Here is a 15,403-nt window from a genome sequence, read left to right as displayed (position 1 = left end):
ATGAAAAAAGTTAATATATTTTCTGTAGTGAATTTGATCACTTTATTTTTCATGTACAATACATGTCCTTTAAAAACAAATTTTGCCAATGGCAGTGGATTGAAAATTACATCTGATGTGATGAGGGCTCAGGTAACAATCACGGCTCCCCCAACGTTCACGCGCTGAAAATAATGACGTTATCCATCCACTTCATTAAAGACAAAATATGAACTTTTTACTGCTGAAAGTTGCAAAATTAGTCATAAGTATTGTTGAGGAGGCTATCGCTGAATTGTTAGGATATATACAGTGTACAGGATGGCGTATTGGTCAGAGTACAGGATGCAGTGGATTGATGGATTGGGTATTTTTACTCAAGGTTTAGATGGTAATTCCAGATTTACAGGTGATAGATGGTCGATAATAGATAGCAGAAAATGGTTATCAGAAATCCGATAACAGATGTCCAACAACAGAGTTTTTTGGTCAACTCTGCCTGACTTAACTGCACACGCAGAGCATCATAACACACGTAACACAGTCACATGACTTGAGGCTTGGCAATAGTAGGCATTCCACAGAAAATTTAACACTCACCACAGCGCAATAATATAATTTCTTAGAGCCTTTTATACAAGTATCCCATAATATTCAAACTGTAAATAGATCCAGCTGTAGCTAGCACATCTGCCATTAACCTACAGTTAAGCCTAACTACCCTACTGTATGCAGAGTGGATCTTAAATCTCAAATGATGCATCACTACCATCTACTGGCAGTTATGATGCATTATGACTTTTGGAGCATTTGAAATATACAAGAGAATGGCATCAGACCATTCTCTACCTCTTCAAATAATTCAAAAAGAGAACAAAATCAAAAGCGTGTTCTTGAGTTTCATGAACAATTTTAATACTGTAAATTTCAACCAATAAGCCGCACCGGAGTATTAGCCGCACCAGCTAAAATTTGGGGGTATTTCAGTTTTGTTGTTTGGTTTATTTTTTTTTATTTTTTATTTTTTATTTTTTTAATATATATATAAGCCGCATCCGGACTATAAGCCGCACGTGCGGAAAGACTGTACACAGAAAGCATTTTTAAAATTTTAATCACACTAACATTTCGTTTTAAACAAGTAACATTTATTACTAGCTGGGCTAAAGTTTTAATAACATTAACATCTTGTTGTACACACGGAATTAACAGAACTAACTAGGCAGGTAAAAAAAAAAAACTTACCATTTACCAGTCAACAAAGTCACTGAGAGCCGTCTTTGTCTTCTTCCTGTCCAATGAAACAAGCAAAATCTTCCTCCTCAGTGTCCGATTGGAATAGCGCCAGATCTTTGTCGCAACTCATTCTCTCTTTCATAGTCACTCTCGTCCTGAGGCAAATTCACTCCTGAGTTTGTGCTCTCCTCTCCATCACGCAGCAGACCGGCTTTTCAAAACCCGTTGGTGATGGTGGAGTTTTTTCACACTGGTCCACGCTGTCAGGATCCACTGGCAGACTTGTGTGAAAGTTGCTCTTCGCATGCGTCCAGTTTTTGTAAACGATTTCTCGCTGCTGGTCATCCAAGCCAAATCGCCAACACCATGATGCTCCCGCTTTGAAGTCTTTATTTCTTTTCAGTAGCGATTGCTTTTGCTTTCAGTCTGATCTGCACGGTGGAAACACCTCGGCCATCCGCTCTCTGTGTGTTCACCCAGTCTTCAAGAAATTTGTCCAGTTCGGACCACCGGCTTTTAAGACCTCTGAAAGCTTTCGTCGTCTTTTTACATTGTTGCAGTGCTTCCTTATGCCGTTTCCACCGTCTCATCATCGATTCAATAAGGCCAAGTTGACGTGCAACCGCTCTGTTCCCTTCTTTATCAGCCAGCTCAATGGCTTTTAACTTGAAAGCTGCGTCATACGCACGCTTCTGTTGTTTTCCATCTTTGGGCTTAGTTTAGGCCAACTTTCCTAATGCACAACGCACCACTACTGTCTTCCTCGATGCATATATTCCACCTCTCTCACTCTTACCTTTTCTGCTCGAGCTCCCCCTGATGGCCGTTGGACAAAAATGCATGTAAAGTCGCTGCACGATCACGTAAGGTTTTTAATCTTAAATTACCATTTGTAAGAGAATATATACAGGAAAGAGATGATTATTTAGGGATGCATAACTTTCATTAACATAACAGCACAACCGTGGTCCACAGCCTTTTTATGAGTGTATAAGTGTATTAGTCATGAGAAAAATCACGGAAAAAAAAACTATACAAAACGCCCCAGACTTTAAGCCGCAGGGTTCAAAATTTGAGAAAAAAGTAGCGACTTATAGTCCGAAATTTACGGTAATTCTTGGCACTTAGAGTTAACATCTGGTATTATTCATATTTGGTTAATGCAAGTTGTTCAGCTAGATACCAATGTTCATTTGGAAATATCCCACCCATTCTTAACCAAATCTGCATTCTCCCAGTCTGTGCTGGACACTGGAAAGAAGCTGTCTGATGACAACACCATAGGTCAGGAGGAGATACAGCAGAGACTGTCTCAGTTTGTAGACCACTGGAAAGAACTAAAAGACCTATCTGGAGCAAGGTAAAAGTAAAACGATGTTCAATTGCACACCTGCAAGTACACAGCTACACAAACATGTTCTACATCCTAGGGGTCAGAGGCTGGAGGAATCGTTAGATTACCAGCAATTTGTGGCAAACGTGGAAGAAGAAGAAGCTTGGATTAACGAGAAACTAAATTTGGTTGGGGGTGAAGACTATGGAGACACGTTGGCTGCTGTGCAGGTGTTTTTCTAATTGACATTGTCAAAATATATAAGTGAATTATATTTTTTGAAGTGTCATGATGTGTCGTTATTAGGGCTTGCTTAAAAAACATGAAGCATTTGAGACAGACTTCACTGTGCACAGAGACAGAGTCAGCGATGTTTGTGCTAATGGAGAAGATCTCATTAAGAAGGTAGTATTTGTTAAATGTCCAGTAAAGCAAGCTGTATTTTAAAACTGCTTTTAATTTGGATGCTGTTTTCAACAGAACAACCATCACGTGGACAGTATCACTTGCAAGATGTCAGCTCTCCAAGCCAAAGTAACAGAGCTTGAGAGGGCAGCTGCTCAGAGGAAGGCGAAGCTGGATGAGAACTCTGCCTTTCTGCAGTTCAACTGGAAGGCCGATGTGGTGGAGTCTTGGATTGGTAAGGAAAGAAAAACTTGATCATGACCTGGGCCATTATTTTAAAACCCATTTGGCAGCTTTTCAATATCTTTCTTGCAGAAACATAAACAGGCGTTTCAAACATGGAGGCTAGCCCATAGCAATAGTGGGCAATTTGTTTCTACTTCTAGGAGCTTGGCTCCTTGACCTCTACCCCCCACTCCCCGCATTATGTTTTAAGATTACAGTGTTTTCTGCACCACAAGGCGCATTATAAGGCGCACCGTCATTGAATTTTATATTTTAGAAATTATTTCATACAGTGCCTTGCGATAGTATTCGGCCCCCTTGAACCCTTCAACACTTCGCCACATTTCAGGCATCAAACATAAAGATATAAAATTAAACTTTTTTGGCAAGAATCAACAAGTGGGACACAATCGTGAAGTGGAACGAAATTTATTGGATAATTTAAACTTTTTTAACAAATAAAAAACTGAAAAGTGGTACGTGCAATATTATTATATATAATAATATAAATTTTGTTCCACTTCATGACTGTGTCCCACTTGTTGAGGATTCTTGACAAAAAATGTAACTTTATCTTTGTTTAAAGCCTGAAATGTCGCAAAATGTTGAAAGGTTCAAGGGGGCCGAATACTTTCGCAAGGCACTGTATATTGGGCGCACCGGATTAAAGGCACATAAAATAGAAATTACTGCATCAAACTGGGCTTGACAAGGGTTGCGTTCTGCATCCACTAGATGAAAAAAGTCCAACTCCCACTCCGTATCAAAGTGATGCGGTTTGGCTTCTTACTTGGTCCAGCAACCCCACTCATTTTTGATTTTTCTTTAGTTTAAAAGAAAAAAGCGAGTGCGTGCGTTGACGCATAATGCATTAATTAGCTTGTTAGCTTTGGTACCGGGCTTCTTGCTGCGGTGAGGGGTGGTTCACTGTGATTGCCTCCCGTTAGGTTTAGCTGTATGTCAATCAAGCGATGGGATGGATTCCAGCCTATCGAAAGAATGTTTTTTTTTTTTTTTTAAATGTCATGCGATCGACCAGTAGTGGCTTACTTCGGTGACGCCCCCTGACCACGATTGCCTTAATGCTTAAAGCAATGCGACCTTGTCCAGTAATTTTTGGACTATAAGTCGCGGGGTTTTTTTATGGTTTGGGTGGGGGGGCGACTTATACTCGGAAGCGACTTATGTGATTTTTTTCACAGATTTGCAAAATTCAAAAATCCGCAATGTAGTGAAACCGCGATAAACGAACCGTGATGTAGCAAGGGATTACTGTCATTTGAACTGCAAGTGACGTCCCCGGCACCACGCGGCGTTCGTTACCATAAAGGACAAAGGATTCGATCATGAGATGACGAAGGGCCCCACGTTTGAAGGATTTAATGATTTGGAGTTTCACAAGGTTTGAAAAACTTATTTATGTTATAGTTATTTGATTTATTTTATTTCGTGTAGCAACTTGTATATGTTTTTATCGTTACAGTTCAGTAGTTGTTGGCTCGTTGAACTCTTGTTAAATAAAGAGCCATTTACCAAACCCACGTCTTTCCTGGTACTTTGTTAACGCTACAATATAGTTATGAACTAGATCTGTGTGGCGCGCGCGCGGCGTTATTGACATAAAGGACGAGGAATTTGATTGATGGATTTAATGATTAGGAGTGACACAGATGGTTTGATAATATTGTTATTTGAAATATACTTTATATATCGTTATATGGGTCTGGAATAATTCGAAATGCAACTTACGAGTCTGACGTCAGCGGCGCATACGCGGCGTTGACATAAAGGACGAGGAATTTGATCGATGGATTTAATGATTAGGAGTGACACAGATGGTTTGATAATATTGTTATTTGAAATATACTTTATATATCGTTATATGGGTCTGTGGAATAATTACAAATGCAACTTACGAGTCCGAGATCAGCGGTGCGGCGCATATGCGGTATGTTTACATAAAGGATAATCGATGGATTTAATGATTTGGAGTGACACAGATGGTTTGATAAACGTGTTATTTATGTAATACTTATTTGAATAACTCTGAATGTTACGTCAGGCCCGTTCTCAGCTCCTTGTTTGTGTATATGTCACGTTAGCATACCGTATCGTTGTTGCTGGTGCCTGTCTGTTCTTGGTGTCTAATTTTGACAAATGAAGTTGCCCCAAAAGTGCGACTTATACTCCGGTGCGACTTGTATACGTTTTTGTTTTTTTTTCACTTTATTGTACATTTTATGGCTGGTGCGACTTATACTCCGGAGCGATTTATAGTTTGAAAATTACGGTAATTTACTAGTTGTACTAAAATGTATATGAAACATTTTGGCAGAACGCTGTGTACAACCAGTATGGATAATCAAATTCATCACTTGATCCATATACAAGGCACTCTGCAATATAAAGTGGTAAAACTACTCCAAAACTAAATGCCGTATTTTCCGTACCATAAGGCGCTTCAGGTTAAAAGGCGCAGACTAAACTGCCTGAGCTTTTCTGTCCTTATTCTACACACCGAGTCCACCGCATTATTGGTGCATGCATACCATAACTTACGGTAAACGGGGTAAAAAAAAGTCATGGAAAAAAGACAGTGAGTTCGATTGGATGACTTCTACTTATACTTTATTCTTCTATTTAACCATGTACTGTACTCACATTATTGTCAATCAATATTCATGCGCAAATCTGCCAAAGTCCTCATCTTCTGTATCCGAATCAAACAGTTGGGCAACTTCGCCATTAAACATCCCAAGTTCCCTCTCGTCATTGTCGAGTCAAACTCGCGTTGCTCTTCGGCAGTAATCCCGGTTTTCCAGAAATCTTGAATTGTGCCTCGTAAGCATGTCTCTGTCGATGCCATTTGAGAGAGTTTATTTATCAAAGGCGGTGGGGGGGGACATATTATTCTGATCGGTTTCCTGCCCCGATCTACGTAAACGTAATGTCCTCTGATTGGTTCATCGAGTTCACATATTGCGCCCACATATTACGTCCCTGTGTGGCGGAAGCCACACGACAACATATTGGAATTCGGTCCACACAAAAGGTGCACCTTATTAAAAAGCACGCCTCCAGGAAGTGAGCAAATTAAAGGCTTTTAAGTGCGCCTTATGGTGCGGAAAATACAGTATACTATTTTATATGCACTGCTCAAAAAAATTAAAGGAACAGTTTTTTATCAGGGTATGCCATGAATTCCATTACACTTTTCTGATAATGTTTTGGTCAGGTATGTGGCAGAGGGGGTTGTTAAGCAGTTTCAGCTGCATTGGTGTTGATGGAATTAACAACAGGTACACTAGAGGGGCAACAACAAGATGGTCCCCAAAACAGGACTGGTTTTGCAGGTGGAGACCATTTCAAGTTATTCCCTCTAGATCTTTAACTGTTTTTCCACAAGTGTTGGCTTTAGCTAGAGTCATTATCACGAGTGGGAGTATGAGGCGATATCTTAACCCTCCTGAAGTTGCGCGGATTGTCCAACTCCTCCAGGATGGCACATCCATGCGTGCTGTTGCAAGAAGATTTGATGTGTCTCCCAGTACAATCTCCAGAGCATGGAGGAGATTCCAGGAGAACATAGAACACCAGAATTGGCAAGTCCGCCACTGGCGCCCTGTGCTTTTTACAGATGAGAGCAGGTTTACCCTGAGTACCTGTGATAGACGTGAAACGCCTCCCCTGCCATCATGAAAAGGGGAAAAACAAATTCAATTGTTTTTATTATAGTCATTTTCCTTTTCATTTCAATAATTTTGTATCATTTTGAACCAAAATCGCTGAATTTCTATAGTTATTTTAAAACCGAAGACAATTCGCTTGGAGAAGCCAACTTCCTGTCTAGCCTCCTGAGGATTGCGTAATCACACAGCTGCCGATGTTGACAGGCTATGCAGTTAGACAGAACTTCTCTCTGTCTTTGTCGCTGTTTGAGTGTTCAAACACTGTAGCTATATTAACAAATTTCCGTAGTTAAGCTGGTGTATATAATATCTTGTGTTTTTTGTCATCTGTCTGTGGCTATATTAACTAAATTCCGTAGTTAAGCTGGTGTATATATCTTCTTGTGTTTTTTGTCATCTGTCTGTAACGTTGTTTCTTTAGATGAACAAAACGGCTCTGAAAAGAGACCTTAAGGAGCCTATGAAAAAAGGTTCTCCAGCCTTATGGCAGGGGGTGCTAGTGATCCCGGAATGCTTCATGCGCCTACCTTTAGAATAAGAGATCTCCAGTTCAAATTTACAGTGAACAACTGAGGAGCAATCGTCCATTTGTTTTGTTTTACATTCATTTTGTTTGTTTTTTCCCCCAATTTTTAATGATGGATTTTCGGTCGAAGCAGGAGGTCATCAGTAAAGGAAGAGCAACTCCAGAGTTAAAAGGTTTGATTCGGACAACGGGACTTAGGAGCATGTCTTTTCAAACAGAGTGGTACGCACGATTGAAAACAATTTTTTGATTCCATGTGCTTTATTGAGTGTTTTTATGTGTGAAGACTGCTGATATGAGATTTTAATTAAAATAGTTCAAATTAAATAATAAATAAGCCACACTAGACTAGCGATCCTCAACCTTTTTTGTGACACGGTTAGGTGCCGGACAAATTTTACCGGAGGGGGGTCAGTGCCTCCTCAGTCATGAACTTCACAGCACGTCACTGGTGGTGGTGGGTCAGTTGTCTGGGGAGGCATTTCCATGGAGGGACGAACAGACCTCTACAGGCTAGAGAACGGCAGTCTCCATTAGGATACCATTAGGTATCGGGATTAAATTTTTGCACCCTTGGTCTACGCTGGTGCAGTAGGTCCTGGGTTCCTCCTGAGTCACGACAATACCCGGCCCCATGTGGCAAGAGTATGCAGACAGTCTCTGGAGGATGAAGGAATTGACACAGTTTAATGGCCCTCACGATCACCTGATCCAAACTCGATAGAAAACCTCCGGGACATAATGTTTCGGTCCATCGGACGCCGCCAAGTTGCTCTTCAGACTTTACAGGAGATCACTGATGCCTTTAGACAGATCTGGGAGGACATCCCACAAGACACCATCCGTCGTCTTATTAGGAGCATGCCGCGACGTTGTCAAGCATGCATACAAGCACACAAGATATTGAAAAGAATTTTCAGTTGCAGAAATTGAATTTAGGCAAAATAGACGAGCCTGCCACATCATTTTTTCACTTTGATTTTTGGGGTCTCTATATACTGAGCCCTCTGTAGGCTAAAAACTTTGATTTCCATCAAAAGATGTGGCATCCTTTTGGTCCTGAGACGTTAAACTGTCCATATCAGTATAGATATCCAATTATTTTCTTTTGCACCATTGAAATCTGACGTTTTCAAAGTTCCTTTAATTCCTTTGAGCAGTGTAGAGGCTTTTATATGGCCTCTACATAGTGCCCATGGAACATGTCAGCCGATGAAATAGAATAAAGTAGATTTTTCTTTTTGGTTTCGCTACTACCAACATGTTCCGATTAAAACTGTGGCCACTTATGACATTGATGTATACCTTGGCTTGTGAACTTCAAGCATGTGATATTTGTTTATTTATTTAGGAGAGAAAGAGAACAGCCTTAAAACTGATGATTACGGCAGAGACCTGTCCTCTGTACAGACTCTACTCACCAAGCAGGTACTTGTACCTTTCATGTATCATGTACATCTGCACTGTATTTCCTTCCTTATTTGATTTGTTCTGTATTGATCTTTAGGACACATTTGATGCTGGACTTCAAGCATTCCAGCAGGAGGGCATTACCAATATCACAGCTCTCAAAGACCAGTTGTTGGCTGCCAAGCACATCCAAGCAAAAGCCATTGAAGCCCGTCATGCTGCTTTAATGAAGCGTTGGAACCAATTGCTGTCCAACTCGGAGGCTCGCAAGATGAAGCTTCTGGAGTCTCAAGAGCATTTTCGAAAGGTAAAGAGGCTGCCAGAGGTTGTGTGTCGTTGGATGAGTGCTGAGTGGTCATAGCTCTTTTTTTGTTTGTTCCCACCCAGGTTGAGGACTTGTTTCTTACATTTGCCAAAAAGGCATCAGCGTTTAACAGTTGGTTTGAGAATGCAGAGGAGGATCTGACAGACCCAGTGAGGTGCAATTCTCTGGAAGAGATTCGTGCACTGCGTGAAGCCCATGAGGCCTTCCGCTCCTCACTGACCTCAGCCCAGACAGATTTTAACCAGCTCGCTGAACTGGACCTGCAGATCAAGAATTACCAGGTGGTGTCCAACCCCTACACCTGGTTTACAATGGAGGCTTTAGAAGAAACTTGGAGAAACCTGCAAAAGATAATCAAGGTATTATAAATGTAAATTTAGTTACATTTAGATTGATATTGCGCTTTTCTATATTCACAGCACTCACCGTGCATGCATTATCTATACGAATTTCACACTGGTGGTGGTAAACTGCATATGTAGCCACAGCTGCACTGGGGCAGGCTGCTGCTGGCAGACCTTAAACGTAATTCCTTGGCACAAAGATGGCACCAAAGTTGTTTTTATAGTATTAAACCAGGCTTTGGCCTGAGCACAAAAACAGCTCATGTATGGTTTGATGTGAATTTAACGATGGATCTTCCCACCGTCAGCAAATATTCAGATTTAAAAAATGTTGAGATGAAACTTGGGTTTTCTGCATGTTAGTCAGTTTACATTTGATAAATAGTGAATTATTTGTCAAATTTGTCAAAAATAAAGTATTTTCAGCCTTGTTTTTGTCAAACCCGATATAAAAACACTCATGTTAGCTTTCTGTTATCTTGAAATCAGGAGCGAGAACTGGAACTGCAGAAAGAGCAGCGAAGACAGGAGGAGAACGACAAGTTGCGTCAAGAGTTTGCACAGCATGCAAATGCTTTCCACCAATGGCTGCAGGAGACCAGGTAAAATAAATGTTTTGGAGCAATTCGTTTTTTCTTAAAATGATTTAAAATTGTAACTTGTGTTCTTTGTTTTAATCTGAATGGAACTCGTTATTAGCAAAATGACAAGATTTGTCAAAAATGACTTTCTGTCAAAAATGTCTGGTTGGAATGGCCAAGAGTTTTGAAAATTGCATGATGAGGTCCAGGCAAATTTTAGCTTTTTTGTTGGGTAAAAAAGGTGTTTTTCTTAAGGAACATTTTCATTTGTTATATATGTAGAAAATCTCATCCAAAGTGCCAGAGTCAAATGGTTATTTATTTATAAAATTCACAAGATTATTTATTTATTTATACTATAATGGTTGGTTATTTGTCAATATTTTCCTCAAACCTTTAATGTTTTCTCCTTCTCAAAAATAATCACTTAATTGCTTGGCCATGATGTCATGTTCTTGACAATGGGATGTGGTAGTGGGGAGCTGTCGTTGTTTGACTGGCCCTGTCAGAGAGAGAATGACAGTTAAAAAAAAATATATATACACATTTTCCTGAAATGACCGATGGCCATCACACCCCCGTTTGCATGTACAGTACCATAAAAAAAAAAAATAGGGGTGACAAATAATGTGCTAAAATATGCAACTTCATTATCAATGCCAATTTACTGCACTTACCATTTGATGATATTTTGTTCATTTATCATCTTCTCCAACTTTCTCTATCTCCCTGCTACAACTCGATGGAATCGTCACTGTTTGCTTGGGATTACAATGCATATCAGAACATATCTTCTAGATGGGTAAATATCAAAATTGTTTTTTTTAACAATGAAATTGTCATATGGACGTGGGGGAAAAAAGTCTCAAGCCTCTTATATATATTTGAAACATGAATGTGGCAAAGGTTCAAGGGGGGGGGGGTAATAGTTTTCTGAGGCATGGTATTGTTTACCTATGAGTAATACCTAAGTTTTTTGCTTTGTTTGATAAACATAGCTTGTCAGATTATCAGGTATTGTCTGGTTGCCTTTTATCTTTTTCTAAGAGATATCTATGAAGCGAAAAACTTGTCATGTCAGATTACCTTAATTGACTTGATTTGTGTTTAAATTCAATTAGGCCCCTGGATTGTATGTTGGTGTCTGAAAAGTAGGTTAAAAATGTGAAATTACTGCACTTTCTTTTCCTTACTTTTGTGAATGTCTTTTTTGTGTTAGGTCATGTATGGTGGAAGAGTCGGGTACTCTTGAATCTCAGCTGGAGGCTACTAAGGTAATCATATTCAATTAATCATGTCAAATTCCTATTGCTTGAAGACCCATTATGCATTAATAGTGCAAAACAAATCAAATGTATAAGAAATGCAGGAAATCGTATATATAAATCAATCAATTTATAAGTGCCATTCACAGTCAGAGTTGTCGTTGAGCCACCCCTCTGATATGTTGGATGTGTGCTCAGAATCATTTCGTAAAAGATGACGTTTGAAGTCAAGAGTGCCTCTGGAACTGGTTTTTATCCAGGATGACTCTGTATATTGCTGCATTCATTTTTCAGTCATGCCTGACGAAGTTGCTGCCACCACTTGACTGAAGGGGCAGCAGTATTGTCAGGTTCTGTTGAGTGGTCCCTGAGTAGCTTGTATTTCCTCTGACTTGGCTCCATAATCATCATTAAGCATTAATTGCGTTTGAAGAGATTATACAACATAATTTGTTGCAAATTATTTTATGGACGCCCAGCAGCTCCTCTTCCACATACTCCACAAACAGTCATTATTGTGAGCTGCTTTTTGGGGCATAGATACAAACAACAGTCAGGACTCATCCCCCCACCCAAAGGCAGTGGGAGAGTTCTCCTTTCATCCACCAGACTGAACCTCGGCAGCATACAGTCACATGGCTGGAGAGCGGGAATAATTAGATCCACACCTGTTCAGGTTCGTTCTCTCCAGAGAGACAGCTCTAAAGTGGAAGATCATCCAATCTCTCAAGAAAACTTATTTTTGAGCCCAAGCCATGTTAGAAGGCAAGCGTGACTATGTGGAGGTCAGAACCATTCAAGAAGGCCTCTTGACTGCCTCATGCCTTGAGCCATGATGGGGCCACTTTCATCCACTCACACAGCACACGATCTGCTTGGCCCTGACTTCAGGTGTGGAGCCCATGGGAAAGGACAAGGGAGATGGACCTGCACTCGACCGAGGGAAAAACGAGTTCCTATATTAGCCTCAAGTTTGAGCTGTAATTTGTCTGGACTCTCGAATGGGACTCCTTTGCCCTGAGTGATGCTTCCCAGATATAGTCTGACAACTTAGCTTCTAAGATTGAGACACCCATACCGCTTCACCGTGTTAATTTTGTGGGTCAATTTCCATTCTGTGTACATGCTAAATAAGGCACCAGAACATACGCATTCGTGTCAAATGTGTGCTTCATGAAAAACCTGTGTGTGTGTGTGTGTGTGTGCGTGCGCGTGCGTGTGCGCGTGCGTGTGTGTGCCCGTGGGTGCGGACCGTTTATGTAGCGTAAACACCAGGAAATTCGAGCCATGCGCAGCCAGCTAAAGAAGATTGAAGACTTGGGTGCAGCTATGGAGGAAGCACTGATCTTGGACAACAAGTACACAGAGCACAGCACAGTGGGTCTGGCTCAGCAATGGGATCAGCTGGACCAGCTGGGAATGAGGATGCAGCATAACTTGGAGCAACAGATACAAGCAAGGTACAATACAATATTTAACAATACGGGGGGGGGGGGGGGTCCTTGGTTTACGATGTCCTAGGGTTACGCTGTTTTGTGTTTACTACAAACGTCTCATATTATTTTTATAGTATTTATATTTTTTCGTATTTCATCTCATATTTAAAGACTTTTTTCGGCCTAAGCGGTTTTGCGTCGTAAGCATCGTAGAGGTGTCCTAAGATTCGTGACGCGCACGGGAACTAGATTTAAAGCCTTTTTTCGACCTAAGCAGTTTGGGGTCGTAAGCATCGTAAAGACGTCCTAATGCGCGCGGGAACTAGTTGGTGCGCGCAGCGGAATAATGCACCGCGAGAGAGAATGTGGACCGAGGAAGACAGCGTTACTCGCATGGTATACGCCATTTTGGACTTTTGCGTCTTCTCTCTCTTGCAACACCCCTTCCAATGTGCAAGCCAACTACAGGAATAAAGGTAAGGAATTGTTTTCTCTTTTTTTTTTATTACTGTACTGTTTCATTTCATTACTGTTTCGACTTGGACTGAAATTTGGTTTACATCGCCCGCGTAGAAACAGATTGACGTTGAAAACCAAGGACCCCCTGTATTTTAATTTTCTGGCTACTAGCTTACCCCTGTATACTTCCAGGAACACTACTGGGGTGACCGAGGAGGCACTAAAGGAGTTCAGCATGATGTTCAAGTATGTAGGTTTGACTTGAGCTGAAGTTATCTGGATTCCCCGGCTAACCACACATTCTTATCGACACTTGTCTTGAAGACACTTTGACAAGGAGAAGTCTGGACGTCTAAACCACCAGGAGTTCAAGTCATGCCTGCGTTCACTAGGTTATGACCTACCCATGGTTGAAGAGGGTGAACCTGATCCTGAGTTTGAGGCAATACTTGACACTGTAGATCCAAACAGGTCTGTCACTTGCTAGAGACTTTATGCTGCGTTTACATGCATCTTCAGCAGCCCTCTCTCTGAACATGACATTTCTCAAGTGTTTTTGCCTTTGATTTGTTGATCCAAATACAGCACAGTTTCGAAGACGGCATTGTAGTTTTGTAGACCCAATCACACTTTGCTAAGTTGTGTGGTATTGCAGATTACAGCTCATTGTGTTGAGCTCGAAGGGTTGCAAAAAAAAAATTTTATCGTCAATATTTGCTCAGAAAACTATTCATACGAATGCGATTATTTAGATTTTTGGCTATTTAAATATATTGCAAGTCTAAGAATTAACATTATTTATCATTAATTGTGAGGGATCTATGATTGCAGGGATGGTAATGTGTCACTACAAGAGTATATGGCCTTCATGATAAGCCGTGAGACAGAAAATGTTAAATCAAGTGAAGAGATTGAGAGCGCCTTCCGAGCTCTAAGTACTGAGAACAAACCCTACGTTACTAAAGAAGAGCTCTACCAGGTCAGATGTTTTCATCACTCTTTTGACAGTCTTGTGTGTGTAAACTGCCTCCAAGCTTTAATATACTTTTATTCCATCTTTTCAGAACCTGACCAAGGAGCAGGCAGACTATTGCCTCTCGCATATGAAGCCCTACCTTGATAATAAGGGCCGTGAGCTGCCATCATCATTTGACTTTGTTGAATTCACCCGCTCTCTCTTTGTCAACTAATTCTTTGCTCAGTAACCAACTATATACCACAACCTTCAACAAAAATATTGATGAAACTGCATGGCTGACATTAGGAATGATCATTATCTACTGTGTGTGCATCTCTCTCTATCCGCAATGGCTCCTAATACTAGTCTGTCTCCATTTCAGTTTAATTATTGTAAGTGTAACAGCTTCACGACAGAGTGCTTTCAATAAATGTTGCTTTACAGCTGGAAATCTTTGTGTAAAGAATTCAGTTATCAGAAAAGAATTAATGTTGCATTTCAACAGACACTTTACAATGCTTAATGCATGAATGTGTTCTAGCGGTCGGTCACTAACCAGAGCTTGTCACCAAGTGAGGATGGCAATGCAGCGTGATCTGTAAATTACGATGCCCCAAGTCACTACAATTTATGTGAAATTCCAATATATATTAATTTCTCACCACGAATTATAACAAATTGCTAATCAATCTGATGACTGGTTGTTGTGTATTTAAACTGTGAAAAAATAGTGATTTTTGCTTACTCATGTTTAAATATCCTGTTTTACGGCACATTTTATAAGAACTGGTGCGTAAGGCCCCAGTGTACCTTTTTTAGTTTTTAACTGATAATTTTGTTTTGTTTTAATTAAAGCTGTCAAGCGATTAAATTATTTAATTGCGATGCAGACATTTTTTATTGAATTGGTTTCAATTAATAAAATGTCACACAACCCCTCAAAAGTCCGATCTAAGAATTCAAAATTTGGGCAATATGAAAAATATACCATGCATATGAAATGTGAACAAAGGATTCAGTCTGTAGTGCAACAAAGCATTTTTAAAGTTTGTTTTGAACTTAGCAGCAATATAATGATCTTGATTCACCATATTAACCCTGTTTATGATTTCTTAGGAAAGAATGAACAGACCACTCACCATGATACTTTTATCAAAATTTTATTTTAAATCTCTGCATAACAAGCCAAGACTATTTCACCAGTGTGTTAATTTTTGGTCTCGCAAGATCTG

The 15,403-nt window shown here is 40.2% G+C and overlaps 1 protein-coding gene across 10 annotated transcripts in view; it reads left to right on the top strand.

The window, feature by feature from the left end:
* Nucleotides 1-14,622, top strand: part of sptan1 (spectrin alpha, non-erythrocytic 1) — a 100,691-nt gene extending 86,069 nt beyond the window's left edge. For all 10 annotated transcript variants that reach the window (XM_085927137.1, XM_085927138.1, XM_085927136.1 and 7 more), the window contains 15 exons: nucleotides 2,454-2,575; nucleotides 2,646-2,778; nucleotides 2,855-2,953; nucleotides 3,029-3,188; nucleotides 8,745-8,821; nucleotides 8,901-9,110; nucleotides 9,191-9,487; nucleotides 9,962-10,074; nucleotides 10,838-10,855; nucleotides 11,273-11,327; nucleotides 12,582-12,778; nucleotides 13,406-13,459; nucleotides 13,538-13,684; nucleotides 14,045-14,192; nucleotides 14,278-14,622. In XM_085927137.1, coding sequence (XP_085783263.1) covers nucleotides 2,454-2,575; nucleotides 2,646-2,778; nucleotides 2,855-2,953; nucleotides 3,029-3,188; nucleotides 8,745-8,821; nucleotides 8,901-9,110; nucleotides 9,191-9,487; nucleotides 9,962-10,074; nucleotides 10,838-10,855; nucleotides 11,273-11,327; nucleotides 12,582-12,778; nucleotides 13,406-13,459; nucleotides 13,538-13,684; nucleotides 14,045-14,192; nucleotides 14,278-14,403 — 1,956 coding nt within the window. In that variant the 3' untranslated portion in view covers nucleotides 14,404-14,622. The remainder of the gene's footprint in view (nucleotides 1-2,453; nucleotides 2,576-2,645; nucleotides 2,779-2,854; nucleotides 2,954-3,028; nucleotides 3,189-8,744; nucleotides 8,822-8,900; nucleotides 9,111-9,190; nucleotides 9,488-9,961; nucleotides 10,075-10,837; nucleotides 10,856-11,272; nucleotides 11,328-12,581; nucleotides 12,779-13,405; nucleotides 13,460-13,537; nucleotides 13,685-14,044; nucleotides 14,193-14,277) is intronic.
* Nucleotides 14,623-15,403: the final 781 nt, after the last annotated feature.

Source organism: Syngnathus leptorhynchus, chromosome 12 (assembly GCF_054491065.1).
Source record: "Syngnathus leptorhynchus isolate UIUO chromosome 12, UIUO_Slep, whole genome shotgun sequence".
Lineage (NCBI taxonomy): Eukaryota > Metazoa > Chordata > Actinopteri > Syngnathiformes > Syngnathidae > Syngnathus > Syngnathus leptorhynchus.
Note: the sequence above shows the minus strand (reverse complement) of the source record. Positions and strands in the feature narration are given on the sequence as shown.